General features: G+C 43.0%; 1 protein-coding gene across 3 annotated transcripts; it reads left to right on the top strand.

The window, feature by feature from the left end:
* The first annotated feature begins 271 nt into the window (after window positions 1-271).
* ZNF454 (zinc finger protein 454) lies at window positions 272-25,821 on the top strand. Of its 3 annotated transcripts, none has more exons than XM_042932920.1 (5): window positions 272-565; window positions 1,775-1,872; window positions 4,596-4,722; window positions 5,140-5,229; window positions 21,257-25,821. In XM_042932920.1, the coding sequence occupies exons 2-5, from the start codon at window positions 1,840-1,842 to the stop codon at window positions 22,570-22,572; spliced, it is 1,566 nt and encodes a 521-aa protein (XP_042788854.1). In that variant the 5' UTR covers window positions 272-565; window positions 1,775-1,839; the 3' UTR covers window positions 22,573-25,821. The 3 variants fall into 3 exon arrangements, with proteins under 3 accessions (XP_042788854.1, XP_042788843.1, XP_042788863.1); XM_042932909.1 differs by lacking the exon at window positions 272-565 and adding an exon at window positions 575-738; XM_042932929.1 differs by lacking the exon at window positions 272-565 and adding an exon at window positions 1,252-1,454.
* The last annotated feature ends 871 nt before the right edge of the window (window positions 25,822-26,692 follow it).

Raw genomic sequence — 26,692 nt, 5'->3', positions numbered from 1 at the left:
CCCGACGAGTCGCTGACACCCAGGTCGGCTCTACCTCCTCGGCGTTTCTCCCGCGCTACCGCCCGGGTCCCAACCACCGTCCAAGGCAGCTGGCCCCGCATCCCGCCTGCCGCCCCTACCGCGCCCCGGCCCGGTCCCCGGGGCGCAGTCCCGCCGCCTCCTCAAGTCGTCTCCGCGCGGTCCTCCTCCAGGAGGGCGACTTTGCGGCTCCTCACCTCCTACTCCATCCTTGGGGACCGTCCCCGACCCGCTCCCCGCGACCGACCTACTTTAGCCCGTCGTCAACTTCTCGCTGTCTTTACGTTCCAGAGCGTTATTTCAGAGCTGAAGCGGACGCTGACTAGAACAGAACCAAAGTCGCACGAGCAGGGTAGCGCACAGGGAATAGCTGCGCTAAGGAACCGTGACGCCCTCCGCCGTGGCCCCCGGGAAATGTAGTTTCAGCACTGAAAGCTGCCAGTCGTGGTGTTGAAGGGCGAGGCCGTGTCTGCGCAAGCGCGCAATATCAGTTTCTGCGCTGGCCGCCGCTTCGCCCTCTGGGAAGTGGAGTCTGGGAAGCCAGAAGGTAGCAGCCCTCTGACTTACGGGTGTTCGGCTCCGCAGCTCCCCGGGCAACGCGCAAGCGCAGTTCCGACCCGGGCTGCCAACTCCAGCTCATTGTGTTCCGCCTGCGATGTGGCGGTTGCGGTTTCTCGCCACGGGCAGTGGCTCTTCAAAAGGCAATCCGGTGGTGACCAGGCACGGTGGCCAAAGCCGCGTCGGAGAGCGGGCGCGGCTGGGGGCGGGTGGGGGGAGGGAGATGGCGGTGTTCGGGGCCGGGGGGAAAGGGCGGAGGGAAGGCCGAGTAGGTACGGGTCGTAGTCCCTTCTGGAGGACGCCGATCTGATGCCCTAAACTTACCGGGACGTAAGGCTGAGGTTTGATCCTAAGAGGAAAAGGGAGGATGGCCAGGTGTGGGCTCTTGGTTTTAGAGTCCGAGTCTGCAAGTGCATGTACAGGAGGATGCAGTTAGGGCCTCTGCGTGGGTCTCGGAGCCGACTCCAGGAAGCCCATTCTACCTGCAGGGGTGGATGTCCCCAGGGTGTTTCGGAGCCCTGTCTGCGAACTCTCTGAGACCGGGGCAACCGCAGCAGCGGCTCCTTGGGAGCCGGAGGGTGGGTTGTATGAAAGAGATTCCTAGCCGCCTACCCACCCCCCACCCCCCATCCCCCCACCCAGCCACACAAATACACTGCTTCTCGCCCACCTTTGGCTCTTTGTCACCCAGACTGGGTCCCTGAAGGGGAGAGGCCTGAGGTCAGAGAGAAGGACTTGGTCTGAGAGGCCTTGACAATGAAGATCCAGCCTTCTTACCTTGCCTTTTGCGGCAATCCTTCACTCCCCTCCCAGGATTAGGCAACCTTCCGGACAGGAGAGAAACTTCTGTTGAGACCTCTCAGGGCGAAGGCCAGAGGGTGGGTAGAAAGATTGAAATCTGGAGGGTGATGGGTGCTTTCTGCAGGGAACAGCCAATGTATTTAAGATACGGGAGGGAAAATGTGGAGGATTTGATCCAGATGCTGAGGGAAGGTGTCGGGGTGGGTAATGGCTGCATGGGAAGGGATTCCCTTTGCAGCAGAGGCCAGCAGAAGTATCCTCAGAAGGAGAGAATTGGGAGCTAATAGAGACTAAGAATCTACTGCTTCAGGGTAACAGAATTCCTAGGATGTGAATGCTCCCAGCCTCACTCAGGACTGTGGTGTGATCTCTTTTAACCCAGTTTTCCTCATAACAGGTGTGTAGAAATTTCTCGCTTAGGTCCCACTCTGCCAGTCCCTAAAAGGGCTTATCAGAGAAGGAATGGCTGTCAGGCGCCTGCCAACCATGGTCCAGGTGAGTGGGGAGTTGCTCTGGGGTTCCCCCCCTGAATTGCCTTAAAAGTTTTTTTTTTTTAATTTTTTTTAAATGTTTATTTATTTTTGAGACAGAGAGAGACAGAGCATGAGCAGGGAAGGGGCAGAGAGAGAGGGAGACACAGAATGTGAAGCAGGCTCCAGGCTCTGAGCTGTCAGCACAGAGCCCGCCGTGGGGCTCGAACTCACGAACTCTGAGATCATGACCTGAAGATCATGATCTGAAGTCAGACGCTCAACCGACTGAGCCACCCAGGCACCCCTTAAAAGTTTTTAATGTAGAGGTTTGAAGAGTATGGGCTTGCTTTTTGTTGTTGGTTTGTTTGGTTTTTTTACCCTGACCAGGACCTTTTCTCTTAATCCAGTCTCAGATGGAGGCCTGACCCTGTTGCCCTTTTTTCCCTGGCCCCCATGTTGGGCTCATCCAAATGGGTGAGGGAGCTAAGTCACTTGTTCAAGTTCACATTAATGACACACCCTGTAATCTGTACTCTTTCCACTAGCAAGGAAGAGTAGGGGTCCAAATGGATTTTTTTTTTATGTTTATTTTTTGAGAGAGAGCAAGCCAGGGAGGGGCAGAGAGAGAGGGAGAGAAATCCCAAATAGGCTCCACACTGTCAGTGCAGAGCCAGATGTGGGGCTCGAACCCACAAACTGTGAACTCATCACATGAGCCAAAACCAAGAGTCAGACACTTAACCCACTGAGCCACCCAGGCTCCCCGGGGTCCAAAGTGGTTTTAAAGGTAGTACTTAACACAGGAGTTGAGTGAAGAGAGAAATTAGAACACTTTCTCGGGGAAGGGACTTACTCTTTTCTTTTTTAATGACATACATTTTTTATGAAGTCATTCAAAAGATACATTTTCAATTTCAGTAAGTTACGAAAACACTTAGAGCAGGGCCAGCCTTCTTAGAACAAGGATATGGACTCTACCACTTTGAAGGAGATAACCTTCATTTGAATTTATAAAATCTGTTGACTATGGTGAAATCATTCTAATTCCCTCACGTGTTTAAGCCTGTCCGGAGCTGGAATCCTTGGCAGAAAACACTGGAAGAGGTGAGCAGCTGGTTGAAGGTGCTGTGTTCAGTCCCGTCATGGCTCACTGGCTGTTCACCCTGCTCCTTCCGGTTTGACCTGTCCCTTAGCACCCATCTCTGGTACCACTTTTTTCTTGAAGCCTATCTCTGTGGTGCCAATCCACTGTGATAATTCCCTTCCCTGACCCTTTCCTCAAATGCATTGTTGGTGTCACACAATTTATTTCGTATTTATAGGCTGCCTTACTTTGGTTGTCATTCAGTAGACCTGTATTAGGAATGTAAAATGTGCTGGGTATTATGTTATTATGACAGTGATGAAAAAGTACACAGTGGTCCCTGGCAAGTTGGTTCATGGGTTCAGTCCAACAGGTGTGCAAAGCTCTGGGTACAGGTAATGAAAACCGAAGTCAGACTACCTTAAGCAAAAGCAGGCCTGTACTGGAAGGATACTGGGATTTCTCCCAAGTATTTCTCCACATGCAAGGAAACGACTGGACTTATTAGGCTATGGAGGTAGGGTCTACAATAATCAAAAAGTCCTTTCTCTGGGACCCTTGGCTTTCTTCTCAGGGCTTCTGTGTAACTCTTTCTCAGTGCACACCAGCTCTCTTGGCTTCTCAGCCAACAGTTTCTAAGGAAGGCGCTCTTTGTGATCAGAGGGGACAGGGTCACCTTGTCCAGAATGCATGTTTCTATGGGAACCGTGTATATGCCTGGGGGTGAGCAGCTGAAGACAAGCAGGTGTTGGCTAAGCAATGTATAATAGGGGCTGGGTACATGGGCTGTGTTCTAGAAGACATGCCAGGAAGACAAGAGAGATGTGGAAATTGTCCATAGCTGCTCGGAGCGAACAGTCCAGTGGGGGAAGCCGAAAGTAAATGAAAACTCACAATAAAGCAGGACAGTGCTTTGCTGTGCCTGCACCAGTGATAAAGGGGTTGAAGAAGGCCATGCCCAGGAAGTAATGTGGAGGCTGAGCCTGAATAGGATTTGGTCGTGGGGTAGGGGTGGAGGCAGGGCTGGGCAAATTGAGGGAGATGGGAGAAAATGTTCATGTCAAAAAGGACAGCAAGAGGGTGCCTGGGTGGTTCAGTCAGCTGAGTGTCCTGACTTCAGCTCAGGTCATGATCTCACGATTTGTGAGCTTGAGCCCCACATTGGGCTCTGCACCTACAGCTTGGAGCCTGGAGCCTGCTTCGGTTCTCTCTCTCTCTCTCTCTCTCTCTCTCTCTCTCTCTTCTCCCCCTCTCTTTCCCTCTCCCCCCCTCCCTCCTCCCCTGCCCTGCTTGTGCTCTTTCTCTCTCTCTCTGCCCCTCCCCCTGCTTGTGCGTGTACTCTCACTCTCACAAAAATAAACTTTAGAACTTTATTTTTTAAAAAAAGGGAAGAGCAGGTCTGAAGTCTCAGTGCTGAGGAAGCATAGAAGTATATCTTCTTCACAGTACACGTTTCTGCAAAGCAGGAAACAAAGTCTGGTAAAAGCCCGGCCCCTAGGAGCCCCTGAGGAAATGCTCATGTTGTCACAGAGCCCCAGCCTGCTCTATGCTAACGGTCCTGCAGACCTCAGCCAGCTCCTGGGGCCTGCCAGGCTCAGCATTTCTCAGAGAGCCATGGGAGGGGTAGCCGCAGGTCACCAGGGATGGGTTTGCTGTTACAGGAATCAGTGACCTTCAAGGATGTGGTCGTGCTCTTCACCCAGGACGAGTGGGCACAGCTGAGCCCCACTCAGAGGGCCCTGTACAGGGATGTGATGCTGGAGAACTACAGCAACCTGGTCTCGCTGGGTAAGCAGGGGCCTCCGAAGGCTTATCTTCACATTTAGGGATCTCTTTCGGACCCTTATAAACTCTTAAACTGGTTCCATCCAGAACACTGGACTGGGAGTGGGCTGACTGAGGATGTTATCTTCAGGGCACTGCATGCCTACCCCTGGTGTCCCAGGTACATGACTTTTGTTGGAGTCTAAGTGCAGATGCTTCAAAGGTGACTAGGTTGAATCCTCTCTCCCTTTCAACAGGGAGAAGGACATGGGACCAGATTGTGTTGGGCCCCAGCCATCTTTTCTTCCTCCTCGGAATTCATCTGTCCCCTGGCCTTCCTATTGGGTCACCTTTTCCAGGAAGTCCCCAGGACCAGATCTCCTTGCAATGATATTATTGCTGGTATGAACAGATGTGGTCTCTTTTTCCCCTCAAAAACAGGACTCTTAGGACCCCAACCAGATGTGTTGTCCCAGCTGGGAAAAGGAGAAGAGTGGATGCTGGAGGACACCTCGGCAGGCTTCTGTCTTGGTAAGAACCATGCACGTGGGGGGCTTCAGGAGGAACTCAGCAAATATTCCAGGCCTGTGGACTGAGAAGCAACATCTTTTCCCTTCTTGTTCACCTCAGCATCTTGTTGCCCTGTGGGCACATGGACCCTCCCATCTGTGAGTTTTCTTCTCTCCCTATTTGGCATAGTACAATAGCCTCCAGTTTGGAAAAAGTGTCCATTGTAATCTGGGCAGCTCCCCGCATGCCACACTCACGTGTCCTTTTGTCTCGTTTAGCATCGAATGGTGAAGTCTGCTCACCGACGTTTCTCCAGTGACGGTTACACGCAGCAGGGCATCATCTGGTCATATGGGCCAGTTAACCACCTGCCTTCTGAGGCAGCTCTTCTAGCTAACCATTGCACACTTCTTCCACCGCCTTCATATCTGTGCACCCATGTGCACATATATTCAGCCAGTGTTTAATTATTCTCTGCCTTTTGCCAGCACCACACTGGGTCGTAAGCACCATGAGAGTGAAGCCAGGCTTATATCACTCTCTTGGCACTTAATAGGTGGCATAGACTTGTAGCCTTTGGATACAGAGAACATGACAATTAAGTGGTTTCTGCTTGTCTTAAGGAGCCCTTTAGGTCTGGTAGCTTAAGAGCAGGAACAGGGGTGCCTCTCCTTGCTCCTGAATATTCTAGAGAGCATATTGCCTTATCCAAGACGTTACGACATTTCACTTTTAGCTAGCATTTTATAGGCTGGAAAATGTTCTTATTTTATTTTTTTTATTTTTATTTTTATTTTTATTTTTATTTTGTTTTTTGGGGGGTGCCTGGGTGGCTCAGGCGGTTAAGCGTCCGACTTCGGCTCAGGTCATGATCTCGCGGTTCGTGAGTTCAGGCCCTGCGTCGGGCTCTGTGCTGACAGCTCAGATCCTGGAGCCTGCTTGGGATTCTGTGTCTCCCTCTCTCTCTGTCCTTCCCCCACTCGCAGTCTGTCTTTCTCTCAAATAAGTAATAAAAATAAATTTTTTTAAGTTTATTTTCAGAGAGACAGAGACAGTGCAAGTTGGGGAGGGGCAGAGAGAGAGAGGGAGACAGAATCCCAAGCAGGCTCCATACTGCCAGCGCAGAGCCTGACACAGGGCTCGATCCCACCAACCATGAGATCATGACCTGAGCTGAAGTTGAGATGCTTAACTGACTGAGCCACCCAGGTGCCCTTGGAAAATATTTTTTTTAAGGCTTTGTCACTGATTTTTCACCCAGCAAAAAATGCAGGGATTTATAGCCTACACTAAATAACTACACCTGAAATGTCTAGGACCCAGTCTATTATAGAATTTAAATGTCTTAGCTCTAAAACTCAGTTGTCTAAAAAAAAAACCATCTTCTAAGTTACTCCAGTAGCATTCTGAATTTGTATGTTATGTTATAACCAAGCTAAGGCATTTTTAATATTTCATTCTGTATTGTATAAGCAGTGTTCTAGCAAAATAAAAGGGGGTGGGGATTTAAAAGAAATTCATCCACTGTCCCACCACTCTGGCCTAACAACATCATCCATTCTTTATTCATCGTTACAACTAGTTCTTTATTGTACTTGCTAGGGGTGGGAGGGGATTAGGAATATGAAGGAGTTTCATGCCTAGAAGTCAGGTGTGGGTAATGATATGAAAAACCAGGTGGTCATGGTTCAGGCCCTCCCAGGTGCCTTTCCCAACCCTCTGGGTCTAGCAGCTTGTGTTTCTGAATTGCCTGGACATCCCAAACCTGGAGCCGATTCATGGGGGATGACCAGTGGCTAGCCAGTCAGACATGGAAAGAAGTGTTATTTTATGTTTCCCAATAAAGTTTTATAGCTGTTCCTCTCATTATCTATTGAAGACATATTTTTACTTTTGAATAGAACCATCTTCTCTTTTGTTCTTTAACCAGAAATTGCTGCTACCAAGAGGTGGTAGTCCTTTCCAAGTATTTATTGCCCTCCTTTGACTCTCTGATTATTATTCTTAAAGTGTTCATTAGATCATTTTTAATTTGGGTTTTTCTTATTTCTGTTTCTCTTGATAATGACTATGACTTCAGAAACCATATGAAACAGTGGTATTAGGTTCATCTCTCATTTTGTAGGAATTGGATCTAGAACTTGTCCATTTCTGCACCAATTACCATTGGTTTAGAACAGACACTTTTCAGTTGTAATGCTTCTGATAGATTTTATCCCCTCTGGGCCATGAGCTAGTGGAGGGAGAAGAGAGCTGGCATTTGAGCAGCTGGGACCATCACTGTGCTGGGTGTTTTCTGAGGGAATTTATATGAACTGCCCCATTCAGTCCTCACAACCTGTGAGGGAAGTATGATTAACTGCACTTACAGAAAACCAAGCCTCAGTGTGGTTAGTTCATTTGGACAGATTTAATGTTGCCGTCTCCTGGCAAGTCAGGATTGGGGTGAAGCCATCTGGCTCTCAAACTTTTTTCCCCTTCTCCAAAATAGCTTCAGTTACCCAGAAATTGTTTACTCAGTAAGTCTAAATAAAACTACCTGATCCCTTAATTTGGGTAATGTGTTAATAACTTCCTACAGTTTGTATTTGTTAATCTGTTTAGATTTCTTTCTGTTACATCAGTTGTACATTTTTACCAGTTAGTTTTAAACTGTCTTTTTTTTTAGCCATGAAGCGTATTTGTTTACAATTGGCCATAGGATTCATCTATAATTTTAACACTTTATACGATGTCCTCTTGCATGTTTCCAATTTTATCTGCTTCTTTTTTCCCTATTAAATTTGTTGGAATTTTTTTTTCAGGGAACCAGCCCTTACTTATTACTCTTACAGGTTGTTATTTTATTTCTACACTTGTTATTATTTCCTTGTTTTACTTAAAATAAACATATTTTGGAGCACCTGGGTGGCTCAGTCAGTTAAGCATCTGACTCTTGGTTTCAGCTCAGGTCATGATCTTGCAGTTCGTGAGATGGAGCCCCAAGTAGGGCTCTGTGCTGACAGCATGGAGCCTGCTTGGGATTCTCACTCTCCTTCTCTCTCTCTCTGTCCCTCCCTGCCTCATTCTCTGTTTCTCTTTCTCAAAATAAATAAATATACTAAAAAAATAAAATAAAATAAGCATATTTTGCTTACTGTACATTATATACACAAAAGAGAATATGTGGTATTTTTTAAAGTTTGAAGAAAAAAGAAATGACACCCATATCCCACTGTCCAACTTAAGAAATAAAACGTAGGGGCACATGGGTAGTCCAATATGCCCCGTGTCATTGCCCCTTCTCCCTTCAATGTCAGAGAGAGCCACTAGCTTGAATTTTCCACCAGCAGCTCCTGCGCTGTTCTTCATGATTTTACCACATTTATCTGGAGCCCTGAGCAATGTTATTTAGCTTTGTGTGCTTTAAAGTCTGATATATGGGGACACCTGGGTGGCTCAGTTGGTTGAGTGTCCGACTTTGGCCCAGGTCATGATCTCGCAGTTCGTGGGTTCGAGCTCCTTGTTGGGCTCTGTGCTGACAGCGTGGAGCCCACTTCAGATCCTCTGTCTCTCTCTGCCCTTCCCCTACTTGTAGCTCTCTCTCAAAATTTTTTTTAATTCAAAAAATTTTTTTTAAGTTTGATATGTGTATTGTACAGTTTCCACAAGTTGGTCTTTTTAAACCCTTATTGAGATGTGTACTTCTGCACTTTGATATTCCTTCAATGATGACACCTTAAATTTATCCATTCTGTTGCTGGTAGACCTGTGGGTTGTTTCTAGACTGTGCTGTTTGGAATAATGCAGATTGAATTTTCTTATACATGTTTCCTTATATACACGAGCCTTCACTGGGAGTCTTTTTAAGGTGTATGCACAGGTGTAGAAGTAGTGGGCTTAAGGGTACATGCTTCTTCAGCTCTTCGAGACTGTTCCAAATTCCTCGTTAAGTTAGTTGTTCCAGATTATACTCACAGTTCAGGCAAATTCATGTGACTTTACTTTCTTGCCAAAATTTGGAACTGATAGACTTTTAAAAATTCTCCTAGCCCCATTCCTGCAAACTGGTATCTCCCTGTGGTTTTGATTTCCATTTCCTTGTTTACTCGTGAAATTGGACGTCTTTTTGTGTGTTGATAATTTGTGCTCTGAGACTTACATATTCATATTCTTTGCCCATTTTTCTATTATAGTTCATCTCTTTCTTAGTCATTTGTAAAAAGTCCTATTTATTCAGGAATCAAATAAGTGTGTCACTTTATAGCTTATCTTTTTCTTTGTTAACAGAAGTTCTTAATTAACAAAGTAAAATATATCAGTCTTTTGCCTTAATGGTCTTTATCTTCATGCTTTTTGTGTTGTGTTTAAATGATCTTTCTACCCTTAGATCCATTAGGGAAGGACTTGGTTGAATGGAAGCATGAATTTCTAATAATATTCAACTTTCATCTTTTTTTTTCTTTCTGTTGAAGTCTTGTGAGAGGTTTGCTTTTTAACAGACTTTTTTTTTATGTTTATTTTTGAGAGAGAGAGAGAAAGAGAACAAACAGGGAAGGGACAGAGAGAGGGGGAGAGATAACCCCAAGCAGGTTCCACACTGTCAGCACAGAGCCCAGTGTGGGGCTTGAACCCCACAAACCGTGAGATCATAACCTGAGCCGAAACAAAGAGTAGGACAGCTAACTGACTGGGCCACTCAGGTGACCCTTTAATAGACTTTTTAATGAATAAATGTTTGACTCTGCTGGTCCTTTCTATTTTATATTGATCTATTCATTGATTTTTTTTTTTTTTTTTTTTTTTTTTTTGCCCAGTATTTCTGTCTTTTGACTTCATTGGAGTTTATTCTGTTCTTTATTTTTAGTAGTAAGTTTTATCACAGTAATGCACACATTTAATGAAACTACAGTTTTTATTACAAAAAACAGTGACCCTTTTCCCTATTCTCCCCACTGGAGAGGTAGCCACTTTTCTCTTCTTTTAGCCGATTATTTGGTGTAATTGCTTCCAAATAATGACATTTCTGTTATCCCTAACCTAAGAGTTCCCTCTGACCTCTTTGTGGTTAACTCCCCGCCCCCTGCTCCTGCCCCATCCCTAGGCCCTGGCAACCAGTCATCTGCCTCTGCCATGCTGAGTTTATCTTCCCAGGATTTTATGCAAATGGGACTCTACAGCATGTTCTCCTCTGTGTCTGACCGTCACTTAGCAAAGAAGCTTCGAGATTCCTCCTTGCTGTTTCAGATGTCAGTAGTTCTTTGCCATCACTGAGTTAGCACTCTGTCATCTGGAGATAGCACTGATCATTCATCACTGGTGAACATTTGGGTGTTTTCAGGCTTTGGCTAAGGCTGCTGTGAACATTCTGGTACAGAGGTTTATGTAGATGTCTTTTTTTTTTTTTAAGTTTATTTATTTTGAGAGAGAGAGAATAGGGGAGGGGCAGAGAGAGAGGGAGACCGAGAGAATCCCAAGCAGGCTCTACACTGTCAGCAAGGATCTGGATGCAGGGCCCAAACCAAAAACTGCGAGATCATGACCTGAGCTGAAGTTGGACTCTTAACTGACTGAGCCACCCAGATGCCACTGTGTGGATGTCTTTTAGTTCATATGCTCTTGGTGGACATATGTTTTCACTAAGGGACGTGCCTAGAAGCAGGAAACCTGGGTTTATAGAGTTTAAAAGCATACTTTGCCGGGGCGCCTGGGTGGCTCAGTCAGTTAAGCATCCAATTCCAGCTCAGGTCATGGTCTCATGGTTCATGAGTTTGAGCCCTGTGTTGGGCTCTGTGCTGCCAGCTCATAGCCTGGAGCCTGCTTTCGGATTCTGTGTCTCCCTTTCTCTCTGCCCCAACGCCCGCCCCCCCCACCCTCTGCCCCCTGCTAGTGCTCTGTCTCTGTCTCTCTGTCAAGAATAAATAAAACATTAAAAAAATTTTTTTTTTAACTATACTTTGTCCTTTTTTAACATAGGACAATGCAGCCAGGTTAATTTAGCCCACCCTGAAGTGACCTGGGCCTTGATGAGAGCAGATTCTGTGTGCTCATATCTTCAGTGGGTCCAGTCTCTCCTCACTCAGTTCGTCTTCAGTGTGGTAAAACTTGGGTGCGTTTGACTCCTCTCTTGATTAGATGAGTGTTCTCCTATAACACTAAACATTAAGAAGACAAATACTCTCTTATATATAGATGATGTGTTATTATTATCACAGTTGAGGAGAGGCTTTAATAGATATCACAATTCAAAGAAAGCCGGCAATTGGTTATTTTTGGTGACCCACAGTATCTTTTTTGAAAACCATCTGCCAGATCTTTTTAAGCAAACATTTTTTGAATACCCAGAAAAATACACAAATTTTAAGTGTAAAATTCAGCACATTTTTGCAGTGTAAATATTGTATAACCAGCACTTCTAAAAGAAATAGAATGTTACCAGCATGTTAGAAATCTCCCATCCCCTCTATTTCTTTCTTTCTAAAGATAACTACTACCCTGACCATAGCTTTGTTTGGCCTATTTTTAAAGCTTATATAAGTGGAATCATACAGTATGTGCTCTTCTGTATCTGGCTTCTTTCCTTCAGCAGTATGTTTGCCATTCATCCATGTATAGCAGTGGTTTGTTCATTCTCATTGATGTACAGTGTTTCACTGTGTAAACTTACCATTTCTATTTTCTACTGTTGCTAAACATTTGATTTCTAGCCTGGAGCTATTATGAATAGTACTGCTTTGAACATTTCTATAGGTCTTTTAGAGAATATATGTATATATTTCTCTTGGGTATATAGGTAGGAGTACTATGTTCATGAGTATGAAGGCTTTAGTAGACACTGCCAAGGAGTTTTCCAAAGTGGCTATCCTAATCTGTTCCTCAACCAGCAGTATTTGAGGGTTCCCAGTATTGCCATTTAAACATTTCTTCTGCCACTCTAGAGGATATATGGAGTACCCGGTTGTATCTCAACTTATGACTGATGAAATTGATCATCTTTGCTATTTTTTTAATGTTTATTTATTTTTGAGAAAGAGAGAGAGACAGGTCATGAGCAGGGGAGAGGCAGAGAGAGAGAGGGAGACACCAGAATCTAAAGCAGGCTCCAGGCTTTGAACTGTCAGCACAGAGCCTGACACAGGGATCACACAAACTCACAAACTGTGAGATCATTACCTGAGCCAAAGTCAGATGTTCAACCAACTGAGCCACCCAGATGATCGGGGATCTTCTTTATTTTTAATCTCTTTAATATTCTCTTTTGTAAAGAATAAGTCTTTCCCTTTCTATATAGCTGTCTGATCTTTTCTTAATGATCGATAGGGTTGCATATTTGGGATTTGAGTCGTCAAATGTCATGTATGCAAATATATATACTTCCCACCTTGAATAATAGTGTCATTTGATAAACAAGTTCTAAATTTTTAAGATAGTGCAGTTAATCAGGATATGGGTTTTTGTGGTTTTGTTTTTCTTTTTCTCCCTTGTGGTTAATGCTTTTTGTGTTCTATATAAGACCTTTAAGGCCATGAACATCCTTGTTTTCCTGTAGCAGCTGTATTCTTTTGTCTTTCATACTTAGTTCTGAAGTCAACGTGCAAGGTTTATTGTTCATTTCTCATATGGTATCCAGTTGACCCAGGATGGTTTACTGAAAAGACTATCTTTCTCCCGCTGTATTGCAGTATTTCCTTTGTCACACATATGGCGACTACATTGTGCATGAGTCTGATTCTGGGTTCTGTATTCTCTTGCATTTGTCTATTTGTACATAGGTCTGTTTCTAGACTATTCTGTTTCATTCTTTTTTGTCATATCTTGTGCCAATACAATAATGTCTTAATTACTCTAACATTATGATGAGTCTCACACTTGATGATGTAAGTCCTCCAGCTTTGTTCTTTTGTTTGCTTTCAGAATTTTTGAATTGACTTTTCAATTTCCACAAAATTCCTGCTGGGATTTTAGTAAGAATTGGCCTGACTCTGTAGACTAAATGGGAAGAATTGGTAGTATGCCATTCTGTGACTATGTTGTATCCCTGTATTTGTTTAGATTTTCTTTATAATTTCTCTGAAATTTTTTGTTGATTTATGTGTATAGTTCTTGCACATCTTTCACTATATTTATAAGTATTTTTTTGTTTTTGATACAATTACAAATATCTTTTGAAAGTTTTCCAATTAATTGTTGCTGGTATATAGATGGACTATTGGTTTTATATATTGATCTTACGCCTGGCAACTTTACTAAGTTCCCTTATTAATTCTAATAGATTGTAGATTATTTTGTGTTTTTATATGAACATAATCATATTATCTGAGAATAATGACGTTTTAATTTTTTCTTTTCCGATTTTCTTTTCTCTTTCTTTACCTTGCACTGATTAAGACTTTTAATAGAATGTTAAATAGAAATTGTGATAATAGGCATTTTTTTTTTTCATTTCAGTCTCAGGAATGTTTTCAATATTTTATAATTGTGATGTTTGGTGTAGAATTTTTATAGATACTCTTTATCAGATTAAGAAAGTTATGGGGGCGCCTGGGTGGCTTGGTCGGTTAAGCGTCCGACATCGGCTCAGGTCATGATCTCACGGTCCGTGAGTTCGAGCCCCGCGTTGGGCTCTGTGCTGACAGCTCAGAGCCTGGAGCCTGCTTCTGATTCTGTGTCTCCCTCTCTCTCTGCCCCTCCCCTGTTCATGCTCTGTCTCTCTCTGTCTCAAAAATAAATAAACGTTAAAAAAAAAATTAAAAAAAAAAAAAGTTATGTTCTACTTTACTGAGATTTTACCATGACTAGGTATTGAATTGGGTCAATTTCAGCCTCTAGTGAAATAATGATGTGATTTTTTCTCCTTTATTTTGTTAATATGGTGAATAACATTGCGTGATTGAAATGTGAAAACAACGTTGAAATTTCAACTTACTCGTGATCCATTATCCTTTTTTATATCACGGTTTTGTATTCCTTTTGCTGATACTAGGTTTAGGAATTTTGCATCTGTGTTGATGAGAAAGAATGGTCTGCGATTTTATATTTTTTAAAAGTTGTTCCCATCTTGGGGTACCTAGATGGCTCAGTGGGTCAAACATCTGGCTTTAGATCTTGCCTCAGGTAATGATCTCACGGTTCATGAGATCAAGCTCCGCCCTGCACAGGACTCTGTTCTGACAGCACCAGAGCCTGCTTGGGATTCTCTCTCTCCTTCTTTCTCTCTCTGCCTCTCCCTGCTGCTTGTGTGCATGTGCTTGCTCTCTCTCTCTCTCTCTCTCTCTCAAAATTAAGTAAATAAATAAGTAAAGTTTTAAATTGTTCTTATCAGGTTGTGCTAACTTAATAAAACCAATGAGATATGTTCATTCTTTTCATTTCTCTGAAAGAGCTTGTGTAAGATTGGTGTTATTTCTTTCTTAAATGTTTAGACAAATTCACTAGTGAAGCTATCTCTGGCAGTTTCTTTGTGAGAAAGTTTTAAATTGAAGATTCCATTTATTTGATATAGGACCATTCAAATTTTCTGGTTTTTGGTTTGGTTTTGTTTGGGGGTTTTTTTTGTTTTGTTTTTTGTTGTTTTTTTTGTTTTTTTGGTTTTTTTTGGTCAGTTCTGGTACATTTTACCTTTCCAGGAATTTGACCCTTTTATCTAAATGGCCAAACTCATTAGCATAAACTTTCCTCATTATGTCATTGTCATATAAGTCTCCATGGAATCTGTCCTGATGTCACCTTTATCATTATTGATATTACTAATATGTGCCTTCTCTCTGTTCTTGATTAGTCTTTTTTTTTTTTTTTTAAGTTTCTTTATTAGAGAGAGAGAGAGAGAGATAGCATACATGCATATGAGCTGGGGAGGGACAGAGAGGGAGAGAGAATCCTAAGTAGGCCCTGCACTGTCAGCCTGATGTGGGGGCTCAATCTCAAGAACCATGAGATCATGACCTAAGCTGAAATCAAGAATTGGACACTTAACCAGCTGAGCCACCCAGATGCCCCTGCTCTGATTAGTCTTGATGGAAGTCTTTAGAAATGCATTGCTTAATTTAGAAATATCTGTGGATTATTTAAGTATCTTTTTGGTGTTTTGGTATTCGTTGCCAGCTTAATTCCATGGAGTTCACAGAACATATTCTGAGTGACCTCAGTCCTGTGAAATGTGTCCATACTGCTTTACAGCCCAGTATATAGTCAGCTTGAGTAAATGTTCTGTATTCACTAATAATATATATTCTGTCATTGTTGGGTATACTGTTATCAGGTATACTAATTAAATCAGATTTGTTTTTTGGATTGTTGAGATCATCCCTATTCTTAAAGGTTTGATTTCTGAGTTTTTGAAAGTGGTGTGTGAACATTTCTTACTAGGATTGTTAAGATTTCTGTTTTTGCTTTTCATTTTCTCAATTTCTACTTTATACATTTTGAAGTTATGTGCAAATGTAGATTTATTTACATGTTCCTGGAGAACTGTCCCTTTTGTCAGTATAAAATATCTGAAAGTCTCTTTCTAATATTGCAAAGTTTGTCTGAGTATACATGTATTACCATTCTTGTGGTTAGTGCTTACATGATAAATCCTTTTCATTCTTTTCTATATTTTTCTGTCTATATTTTTGGTATTTCTCTTCTAATAGGCATTTAGCTGTATTTTTTTCAATCTAGTCTCACAGTCTTAGTTTTTCAATAGAATATGTAAACCAGTTACTAATATGTATGAGATTGGATGTCTGTTATCTTACTGTTTTCTATTTTACTCACCTGCTTTAAATTATCTTTTCCATTTTACTTTCTCTTGAATTAACTTTTTATTATTTGATTTTCATCCTGTATTAGGTTGTTAATATATATTTTTTTAGCTACTAGACTTTATTGGTAAGTCTAATTAGTAAAACCAGCTTATTGTTATACAAAATAACTTTTTACTTTTAATAATTCCCAGACCATGCTAGTACCTTAAAATATTAACTCTGTTTTCTTTCACCTTTTGTGTTATTTTTGCTATGTATATCATTGCATATATATTTTCAACCTCTCAAGACATAATTATTGTGTGCGATAATACTTCTATGTATTCACGTACTTTTTCTTTCTCTCTTTTTTTTTTTTTTTAACGTTTATTTATTTTTGAGACAGAGAGAGACAGAGCACGAATGCGGGAGGGCCAAAGAGAGGGAGACACAGAATCTGAAACAGGCTCCAGGCTCCGAGCTGTCAGCACAGAGCCCGACGCGGGGCTCGAACTCACAGACCGTGAGATCGTGACCTGAGCCGAAGTCGGCCGCTCAACCGACTGAGCCACCCAGGCGCCCCTCTCTCTTTTTTTTTTAATTTTTTAATGTTTATTTATCTTTGAGAGAGAGACAGAGTGCAAGTGGGGGAGTGGCAGAGAAGGAGACAGAGGCTTCAGGCTCAGAGCTGTCAGCACAGAGCCCAACACAGGGCTCAAACCCATGAACTGTGAGAGCACGATCTGAGCCGAAGTCCTATGCTTAACCAACTGAGCCACCTAGGTGCCCCCATGTATTTACTTTTTCTATTGCTTTTCATTCCTGCTTACATTTCCAGGTTTCCACCTGGGATTTTCTTATGCCTAGAACACTCTTGTTACTGTTGTTGTTTTCTTTAAATATGGGTCTGCTGGTGACACATCTCTGTTTTTATTTATATGGAAGTATCCATTTCATATTCACTGTGCTTTTTTTTATTAAAAAAAATTTTTTTTTTAACGTTTATTATTGAGAGACAGACAGAGCACGAGCAGGGGAGGGACAGAGAGAAAGGGAGACTCAGAATCTGAAGCAGGCTCCAGGCTCTGAGCTGTCAGCACAGAGCCGGACGCAGTGCTTGAACTCAAAAACCGTGAGACCACAACCTGAACTGAAGTCAGACACTTAACTGACTGAGCCACCCAGGCACCCCTCATATTCACTTCTTAGGGATATTTTCTTTCTCTTGAATTCTGTTTGGCAGTTATGTTCTTTCAACACTTCTGATGTTATTTCATTGTCTCCTGGCTTCATTGTTTTTGTTGAAAAGACACCTGTCTTGTTTTTTTTCTCCTTTAGAAGTAATGTATTTTTTTCTCTCTCTCTTAAGCAACTATCAAGATAAACTTAGTGGTTTTCAGTAGTTTTACTGTGCTGTGCTTAGGTAGATTTTCTTTGTATTTATCCTGCTTGGAATCCCTAGTGCTTCTCACATTCATTTTTTAGCCCTTTTTTTTTTTTTTCAAACAGTATTTTTGCCCTTTTCCTTCCCCTATTCCAGAACTTGTTACACATATGTTCAGTCTCTTCATCATGCCTTCTATGCTTCTTTTTAATTTTTTTCTGCAAGTTTTATCATAGATATTTTCTGCTTATGTATTTTTCCAGGGCACTATTGCTCCCTTCTGCTATGTCCAATATATACTGTTAAATCTATCCGTTCAGTTCTTAATTTCAATTATTTATATTCTTCAGTTCTAGAACTTTCATTTGATTCATTGGTTCCAATCTGCTATTGAAATTCTTATTCTTATCTGTTTTGTTGAACATATTAATCACACATGTCTTAAAATCCATGTCTGGTAACTTTGGTATCTGAGTTCTATGGGTCTTTGTCTATTATCTGTTTTTTCTCTTGAAAATTTCTTAGTATTTAATTTAATTTCTTAGTATTCCTGGTACATTTGGATTGAATCCCTGATACTGTATTTGAAGGACTGAAGAGGCTCTGGGTAATGTTCTGTTCCTCCAGAGAAGATTTGCCTTTTTCTCTGGTGGATAGCTACTGTGCAAGGGAACCACCTTAATCCAAGCAGGAACACATTACCTGGAGATTGGGTTGCAGTGTTTCTAAAGCTCTGCTTATCTCTTGTTTGCCCTTGCAGCCCTCCAGGAGTGCCAACTGAGAATTTCACATGTATGACCACCAACCCCTTCCTTGGAAGATCCTGATCTCAGTTTTTGGCTCCATAGTATATATTTTTTTAATGTTTATTTATTTATTTTTGAGAGAGAGTGTGGCCAGGGGAGGGGCAGAGAGAGAGGGAAAGACAGAATCCAGAGCAGGCTCCACACTGCCAGTGCAGAGCGCAGTGTGGGGCTTGAACTCACCAACCCTGAGATCATGACCTGAGCCAAAGTCAGACACTTCACTGACTATTGGCTCCATAGTATCTTAAGACTAGAAAATTTTGAACTTCTCTATAAGGAAAAAAAAAACCCAGTAATAATTGGGATTACCTCTCTATTTCCTTTCTCTTCCAAATATTAGACTATCAGGTTGGCCTTCAGTGACATCTGATGCCTTTAGACAGAGTTTTTGTTTTTCAGTTAAGATTTTCCAGTTGTTTTCTGCAGGAATGTCTCCCACAGGCCACTCTATCAGGTCCGAAAGTGAAAGTCACCCCTTAAAACCTTAAGATTTGGCAGTCCTGGTGTTTAACTGACCATTCTTTGTTTTGAGCAACGATGTATTATTCTGAGCTCACCAGGACTATAGCTTTAAAATGCACCTGTTTAACTTTCTTTTCCAGATAAGTAAAGGAATTTGTTTTGTTTTGTTTTGTTTCATTGATTATAGCTCTTTGTAGATTTTATGGAATGTTTAGAAAGAAAAAAGTGATGAGGGAGGCTTGTTCTTGATAGATTTCCCAAGAATTTACATCATTAATGTATAGTGTCTAGTTCTTATCATTTCATTTCTTAGCACAGAGTCTTAAATAGACTTAACAAAACAGGCAGATATTTACAAATACATAGGAAAATTGGTGTGCAGTCCAGAACACTGCTCGTTAATACAGGTATACCTCGTTCTATTGTGCTGTGCAGATATGCATTTTTTACAAACTGAAGGTTTGTGGCAATCTTGCATCGAGCAAATCTATCAGTGCCATTTTCCAACAGCATATACTCACTTCATATCACTGTGTCATGTTTTGGTGATTCTTGCAATAAAATTTGAAAAATTCTGGAAAGGATTCACTATTCTAGATACCATTAAGAACATTCATGGTTTATGGGCAGAGGTCAAAATATCAACATTAGTAAAGGAGTTTGGAAGAAGTTGATTCCAACCCTGGTGGATGACTCTGAGAGATTCAAGACTTCAGCAGAGGAAGTAACCACAGATGTGGTAGAAATAGCCAGAGAATTGGCATTAGAAGTGGAACCTGAAGATGTGAGTGAATTGCTACAATCTCATGATAAAACTTGTACGGATGAGGAGCTGCTTCTTATGGATGAGCACAGAAAGGGGTTTCTCGAGATGGAATCTACATCCTGACGAGGATGCTGTGAAGGTTGTTGACATGACAACACAGGATTTAGAATGTGACATAAAATTAGTTAATAGAGCAGTGGCAGAGTTTGAGAGGATTGGCTCCCAAGTTCGAAAGAAGTTCTGTGGGCAAAATCCTGTCAAACAGCATCTCCTGCTACAGAGAACTTGTTCCTAAGAGGGAAGAGTCCTTCGATGCAGCAGACTTCATTGTTACCTTATCTTCAGAAATTGCCACAGCCACCCCAGCCTTTCACAATCATCATTCGCAGCCATCATTTTTTTCTAAGTTTATTTATTTATTTTGAGAGAGCATGAGTGCGCATGCAAGCATGGGGGAGGGGCAGAGAGAGGGAGGGAGAGAGAGTCCCAAGCAGACTCTGCGCTGTCAGCACGGACCCCAACACAGGGCTTGATCTCACAAAATGTGAGATCATGACCTGAGCCAAAGTCAAGAGTCAGACGCTTAACTGACTGAGCCACCCAGGCGCCCCAGCAGCCATTATCATTGAGGCAAGACCCTCCACCAGCAGAATGATTTTGCCGAAAGCTCAGATGCTGGTTAGCATTTTTTAAGCAAGAAAGTGCTTTCTAATTATGGCATATATAGTGTTTTTCTGGACATAATGCTACACCACTTCATAGACTGCAGTATAGTGTAAACGTAGCTTTTATTTGCACTGGGAAGCCAAAAAATTCATTTGACTCACTTCATTGCAATATTTGCTTCACTGCAGCAGTCTGGAAGCGAGCCTGCAGTATCTCTGAGGTATGCTTGTATCATGAAACCAACGTGCAGAATTTGTCTGTGGGGAGAGGATCACACATGGGGCCATGGCTCATATCCCAGTAGTGGAGTCCATTTCTAGTGACTGTATTCTCATTTCCCAGGAGTCAGGGCCTCACCCTCCAGCACATACCTGGTTTCTCCTGGTAGATTTGCTGCTTTGTTCCTAATTTCCTGCCCTCACATATACAACTTCATGGTACATTTTCCTCATATAGGTGTTACATATAGGTTTGAAACTTTGTGTCCTCACTAGCAGGAGGAGGTCCTTCGTAGATGAGTGTTTTACACATCCGTTTTATTAGCTATCTGAATGCTAAGATAAAACATTAAAATGTTGCTTTTAGTAGTTATGGGAGTCAGATTACTTTACCAAGTGTTGACCTCCAGTTTCCCTGGTTTCTTAAGGTCACATCTGGGTTATTTTAAAGACCATACCACTGAAATAGATAAGGTACATTTTTTCTTATCTGTTAGCAGAGTGTGGTCTGTATAGGTTTTTTTTGAGGCATAGAAAGTCAAGTAACTTCTCTGTAATCTGAGTATTGTACTCAGGATCCCAACCCAGGCCTGTGACTTCTCAATCTAAGCTTCCAAGCTATCCTGCTTCATACATTCATTACACATTAAATCAACCCACATCCTGTTTACCTCTTTTTTCCTTTTTTTTTTTTTTTTTTTTTTTTTTAATATTTATTTTGAGAGCAAGGGAAGGAGAGTGAACTTGTGTGAACAGGGGAGGGGCAGAGAGAATCCCAACCAGGCTCCACGCTGTCAGCACAGAGCCTGACATGAGGCTCAATCTCACAGACCACGAAATCATGACCTGAGCTGAAACTGAGAGTCAAACCCTTAACCGACTAAACCAGTCAGGTGCCCCTCCCCTTTCCTTTCTTATCTTCACTTCAAGAAGCCTTCAAAACTGCAGCCTCTTTGTTAGCATTATAAATCTTCTCATCTTACCCCAACTAGGTGTTTTACCAGGATAAAACAGATTTTTTTATGTTTGATGTCTTTCAGACTGGATGACTATGCCTGTGAGTAAGAAATCTACTCCCAAGGCAGATATTCCTGGAGAAGACTTGGATCGGTGGATGGTAAAGGAAAGATTTACTAGAGACAGTCACTGGAAATATGATGGCCTGCTGGAATGGCAGCATGGAGGCCAGGTGGCTGTCACTCACCAGAAAACCCCCTCTGTGCTCAGTGACCAGGGAGGTGATGAGCCTGGGAAGCACTGCACCGAGAGCTCATCTTTTGTTCCGAGTCAGGGATTGCAATCTAGCAAAAAAGTCTTTGAGTGTAGAGAGTGTGGAAAAGTCTTCACTAAGAGTTCGACCCTTAATAAACATCAGAAAGTTCATACTGAAAAACTTAATGCAAATCGGAAAACTGTTATTAAAGAGAAACGATATGAATGTAGAGAATGTGGGAAAGCCTTTCACCAGAGTACACACCTCATCCATCACCAAAGAATTCACACTGGCGAGAAACCGTACGAATGTAAGGAATGTGGCAAGGCCTTCTCGGTGAGCTCCTCGCTTACTTATCATCAGAAAATTCACACCGGAGAGAAACCTTTTGAATGCAACTTATGTGGAAAAGCTTTTATCCGAAATATACACCTTGCACACCATCACAGAATACACACTGGAGAGAAACCTTTTAAATGTAACGTATGTGACAAAGCCTTTGTATGCAGGGCACATCTTACCAAACACCAGAATATTCACAGTGGAGAGAAACCCTATAAATGTAACGAGTGTGGGAAAGCCTTCAATCAGAGTACAAGTTTTCTTCAGCATCAAAGAATTCACACTGGAGAGAAGCCCTTTGAATGTAATGAATGTGGAAAGGCCTTCAGGGTGAACTCTTCCCTTACCGAGCATCAGAGAATTCATACTGGAGAGAAACCTTATAAGTGTAGTGAATGTGGGAAAGCTTTCAGGGATAACTCATCCTTTGCTCGACATCGGAAAATTCATACCGGAGAGAAACCTTATAGGTGTGGTTTGTGCGAGAAAGCCTTCAGGGACCAATCCGCCCTAGCCCAACATCAGAGAATTCATACTGGGGAAAAACCATACACATGTAATATATGTGAGAAAGCCTTCAGTGACCATTCGGCCCTTACTCAACATAAGAGAATCCACACTAGAGAAAAACCTTACAAATGTAAAATCTGTGGGAAAGCCTTTATTCGAAGCACACACCTTACTCAACATCAGAGGATTCACACGGGAGAGAAGCCCTATAAATGTAATAAATGTGGGAAAGCTTTCAACCAGACTGCAAACCTCATTCAGCATCAGAGACATCATATTGGAGAAAAGTGATATGACTATAGTTTATATAGCAGAGCTTTGAGACTGAATATGTTAATTATTGAATGTACGGAATCCATTCCAGGAAATAGCCATGAAAGCTTGCCCGAAGATGGTCTTTTTATTCACATTATTGTGGGTTTGAGAATTTAAGAATGGCATGCACTCCTAGTTCAGAACTGCCTCTGTTAAATAGCAGTAGTGTTTTACTGAATTACTGAATTGTGAAATATAACCAAAATGAAGCTTCATTAGCAACACAGAAATTAGTTTATCAAATTTACACTTTGACTATTAAGAGACACTATAAAATGGTAAAAAAATTTTAGGTCAAGAAGCAAAGGAACCAAAGTAAGAAGATGGCCTCTAAGCATTTCACACTACTCAGTTCTCTTATGTAAGAGGGTTTCTACTTTTAATGGAACCCTTTTATTCTCACCAACCCTGATGAAACCCAGTGTAAGAAAAGTGCAGTCACCCATGCATTGGGTCAGGAGTTACTCAAATTGTTTCCCACCTTCTGCTTCAAACCACCTTTTGTCAGATCTCTCTGACTTATGTGTCCACTGGCCGCTTAACTGTATTCTCCTTCCAGTACAACTCTGAATGGTGTGTCCCTCTTGATTTGCACCTCTTGAGTGGTGACATCATGTCATTTATTGTCACCCCACTTGCCCTTGGGGAATATGGTGATCTGGCCCTGTACGCAGTCCACAATTCTAGATATTGCACCCAGGCCCAGCTTTCAGAACTTGGGACGCCTGGGATGCAGAGGTTGATCAAACTTCTTGAGTTACCCAGTTCCTCTGGGCCTCAGCATGACTCTGACACTGGGATGGTATCTAAAGCAGGGACTGAGTGTATGGAGACATTACCTTCAATTTGTTCCACACTGTAGTTACCCCACACACAGCAGTCAGGGACAATGCTCCACTTGAGGTGACAATCCAATTACCTCGTGGTGGTCTAGGTCACCTCCCCTTCTGTGACTTGCCATTTCCTGACATGCAACCGACACAAGAAGTCAGAGCCCCAAAGCCAGTTCTCAAAGGTTGACCCACTGTTCCCCCTTGGCTGGCAGTCCTCTGTGTCTACTGCGTTAGAGTATCCTGGCCCCTGCCCTTCTATCCAGTTTTCTGAAGGTATTGACTTGTGTTCACAAAAAAAACATCTTTGAATTTCTGCTTTTGCATTTGAAAGTGGGCATTTCCTCTCCATCTGGGTGTCCCACTGTTTAAAGACTGTCCTGTCCTGACAATGGTGAGCTACATGTGGAGTAATTCCATGGGTCAAGAAGTGGTCAACAGCATCATGGCAGTTTCTGGCAGAGCATTGTCCGTACCCAAAAGTTTTAGTGATACTCTGGTCCTGCAGGTACAGTTCCTTTACCTTTAGTGCTATCAGTAGAAATCAGAGATAAAGTAACATGTGTGCCTTCAGGCACACAGCTTCTGGTAGCACTGTTCCCTTCCCCACCACGAAGAATGTGGAGCCCACGTGACTGCAGACTGGAACATACCACATCATGAAGATGGAAGGGCAAGTCAGCCCTTGTCCTGGGAAGCAGAGCGGCAGGTTCTTGATCTATGGGGGTGCTCTCCATCAAGTCAGGCAGCCCACTGGCCCCACAAAGGCTGCACCTCGACTCCCAAGTTACAGAAGAGGACAGTCTATATCCTGGCGGAATCAGTGGTCTCCCAAGTTGAAAACAGACCCGGAAGCTTCTAGCGGCTTTAAAGCCTAAGTTCTCTAAATTCAGCTTCTGTTGAATGAAGGCGACTAGTGTGGGCAAGTGATCAGTAATTCATACTTTCTCCCCCATTAGGCTGCAGGTGAAGCAGCATTTCAGGAGGTTGCTTGGAGCTATTTGTACCCTGGGCCACACATGTTCGTCTACAGCCTCACAGGGCTAGCAATCCCAAATTCCACAATAAACTTGGAAAACTGTACTCAAATGCCACAGATCCCTGCCTTTAGTACTGTGCACATGGCCTGCCTGGTCTTAATGATCATCCTCTTAATCCTGGTGGAACATTGTCCAGCTGGGCCTTTTGTTCATTTTGTGTGTTCTTAATGAGAGCTTCTGCCACTTGTCACGTGCCTGCAGCTGAGTCGGGGCCAAGACCTGCTGCCTGTTAAGCGCCTCATTCCTTCCAGTGACGGCTCCAACTGCTGTTCCTGCACCGGAACCTGTGCAGCCTAAAGGCCCTCGATCTGAGATTACTCCCTGCCCTACTTAGTGCTCAAACTTCCCAGCACACCCATGACTGTGCCATCACAAGGTAATGAATGAGCCAGTCTCCCCATGCCCTCGCCTGGACTATAGAAAGAGAGGAGTCAGAGAAGCAGACCTAGATCCGACCTCCCACGTCAGAGCTCTCCTGGCCTACTGTGGAAGTGCCAGTTCCACTCTGCCCAGAGGGAGTGTTTTTGAGAAGAGGATTAGCACCTAGGTGTTAAATTCTTCACTGTCCTGGGCTCCTGTGAACAACCCCTGAAACTGCCAGCTCTTGGGAAATAATCGCTCTGATTTACCCCTTGAAACTCCCCGAATGATTTCTTATCAGGTCTTCCTGTCTCCAGCTCGTAGATTTTGCACCTGGGTTCTCCCTCCCCACCTGAGTTGGCCTAGTTCCGTTAGCAGTGTCTGCCCAAGACATTGCTTTCCTCCTTACTCAGCAACTGCTTCTAGAGGGAATGGGGCCTTGCTTCTCAGCAGATTCAGGCTTCCAGGTTACTGTGCCTGAGCCTTGGAGTCTTGGAACAAAACAGCCCTAAATGCATGTGTCTTTGGTTGAGAAAGCAACTTAATTCCTTTAAACATGAATTTAGTCGAAGAGTGCATAGCCTCCAGCTGTCTTCATCCCTCTCCTTTCCTGCCTTATCTCCTTGGTACTCTGTCCTACTGGATTAGCCAGCAAGGCAATGTAGAAACAAAACACTCCACCCTGCTCTAGCCCACAGTAGGAGGGGTCCCAGCTTCCTGGCCCACCTCAACTCCTGCCAAATATATTTTTGGTAATATTTTTGCTTTTAGTATTTTTATACCAGTTCATGAAGGGAGGAGAAAACACAAGGTTTGATTGTTTCCTGTCACCCACAAACGTCTCCATTGTGTTCATAATGGTCATCCTTGGCAAGTGCCAGGATTTGGTCGTTGGGGAGTGTGCTTCCCCATTCTGTGTGCTGCCCTGTCTACCGCCCCTCACCATTCTTAAAAACTGTTGCCATAGAACATGTCTTTCTGAAAATAAATGAGAAAAATACACAGTGTTCTAAGAGGTACAAACTGCATTTGTGTTGTGTGGTTATCTACTAAGACGTGGCCAGAAAGTAGTGCTTCTGAGTGTTTTTATATTCGTATGGCTGGTCTGGTCCTAGTTACCACAGTGACCATCCAAACCTTTCTGGCCCCAGAAACCGTAGTGTTCAAGCTGTGGAATATAAAGATTCCCAGTCACCGGGGATGACAGTTGACATTTGAGAATGTACCTCATGCCAGGTACTATTGTAAGTACTCTGTGTATATTAACTCACTTAATCCTCACAATTAGGTGAGACTGCCTCATCCCCACTTGAAGTTGAACAAAGAGGTTTAAAAATGTGTCGAGTTTGCACAGCTGGTACCATGATTCAAGGACTTGAGTCAGGCAGTGTAGCTCTAGGACACCCCGCCTACCTGCTGCACTCAGCCCCCTTCTTCATGGAAGCATTCTAGCCCACCCTAGAGGGCTTCTTGGCTCCAGAGTGCCGGTGGGGCTGATGTGGTTGTTAACCAGTGGAAGGCTAGGGAGCAAGTGTAGCAAGTCCCCAGTCTTGCAACAGTGGCTCAAGCATGGTCTTCCATGCCCACTTCCAGGAGGAGACCTTTCTTCCGCCCTGGACTGGAAGGTGGAAAGGGGTTCAGGGCACTCCTCCAACCTAAGAGCAAGAACCGTGTTTTCACAAACAAGCATCTGCCCTGGGACATCTCATGGGCACAGCCTGATAACCATGGCAGGTCCTGGATGCAGGCCAAATGAGTGATTACTAGGAACGCCCTTCTGGAGGTATTCCAAAAGCAGAAAGCCAAGGCTGGCAGCCAGAGAAACAGAGCAATAGCCATTAATAGTTTCTGCCAAGCATAGTACAT

The sequence above is a fragment of the Panthera leo genome, chromosome A1, assembly GCF_018350215.1.
Source record: "Panthera leo isolate Ple1 chromosome A1, P.leo_Ple1_pat1.1, whole genome shotgun sequence".
NCBI classification, from domain to species: Eukaryota; Metazoa; Chordata; class Mammalia; order Carnivora; family Felidae; genus Panthera; species Panthera leo.
The sequence above is the reverse complement of the archived record's forward strand: the minus strand, read 5'-3'. Positions and strand labels throughout refer to the sequence as shown.

Coding starts and splice junctions, on each gene's coding strand:
- ZNF454 (XM_042932920.1), top strand. CDS start 1,840: ATGGCTGTCAGGCGCCTGCCAACCATGGTCCAG. Junction 4,723..5,139: donor CAGCAACCTGGTCTCGCTGG/GTAAGCAGGGGC, acceptor CCTCAAAAACAG/GACTCTTAGGACCCCAACCA. Junction 5,230..21,256: donor CTCGGCAGGCTTCTGTCTTG/GTAAGAACCATG, acceptor GATGTCTTTCAG/ACTGGATGACTATGCCTGTG.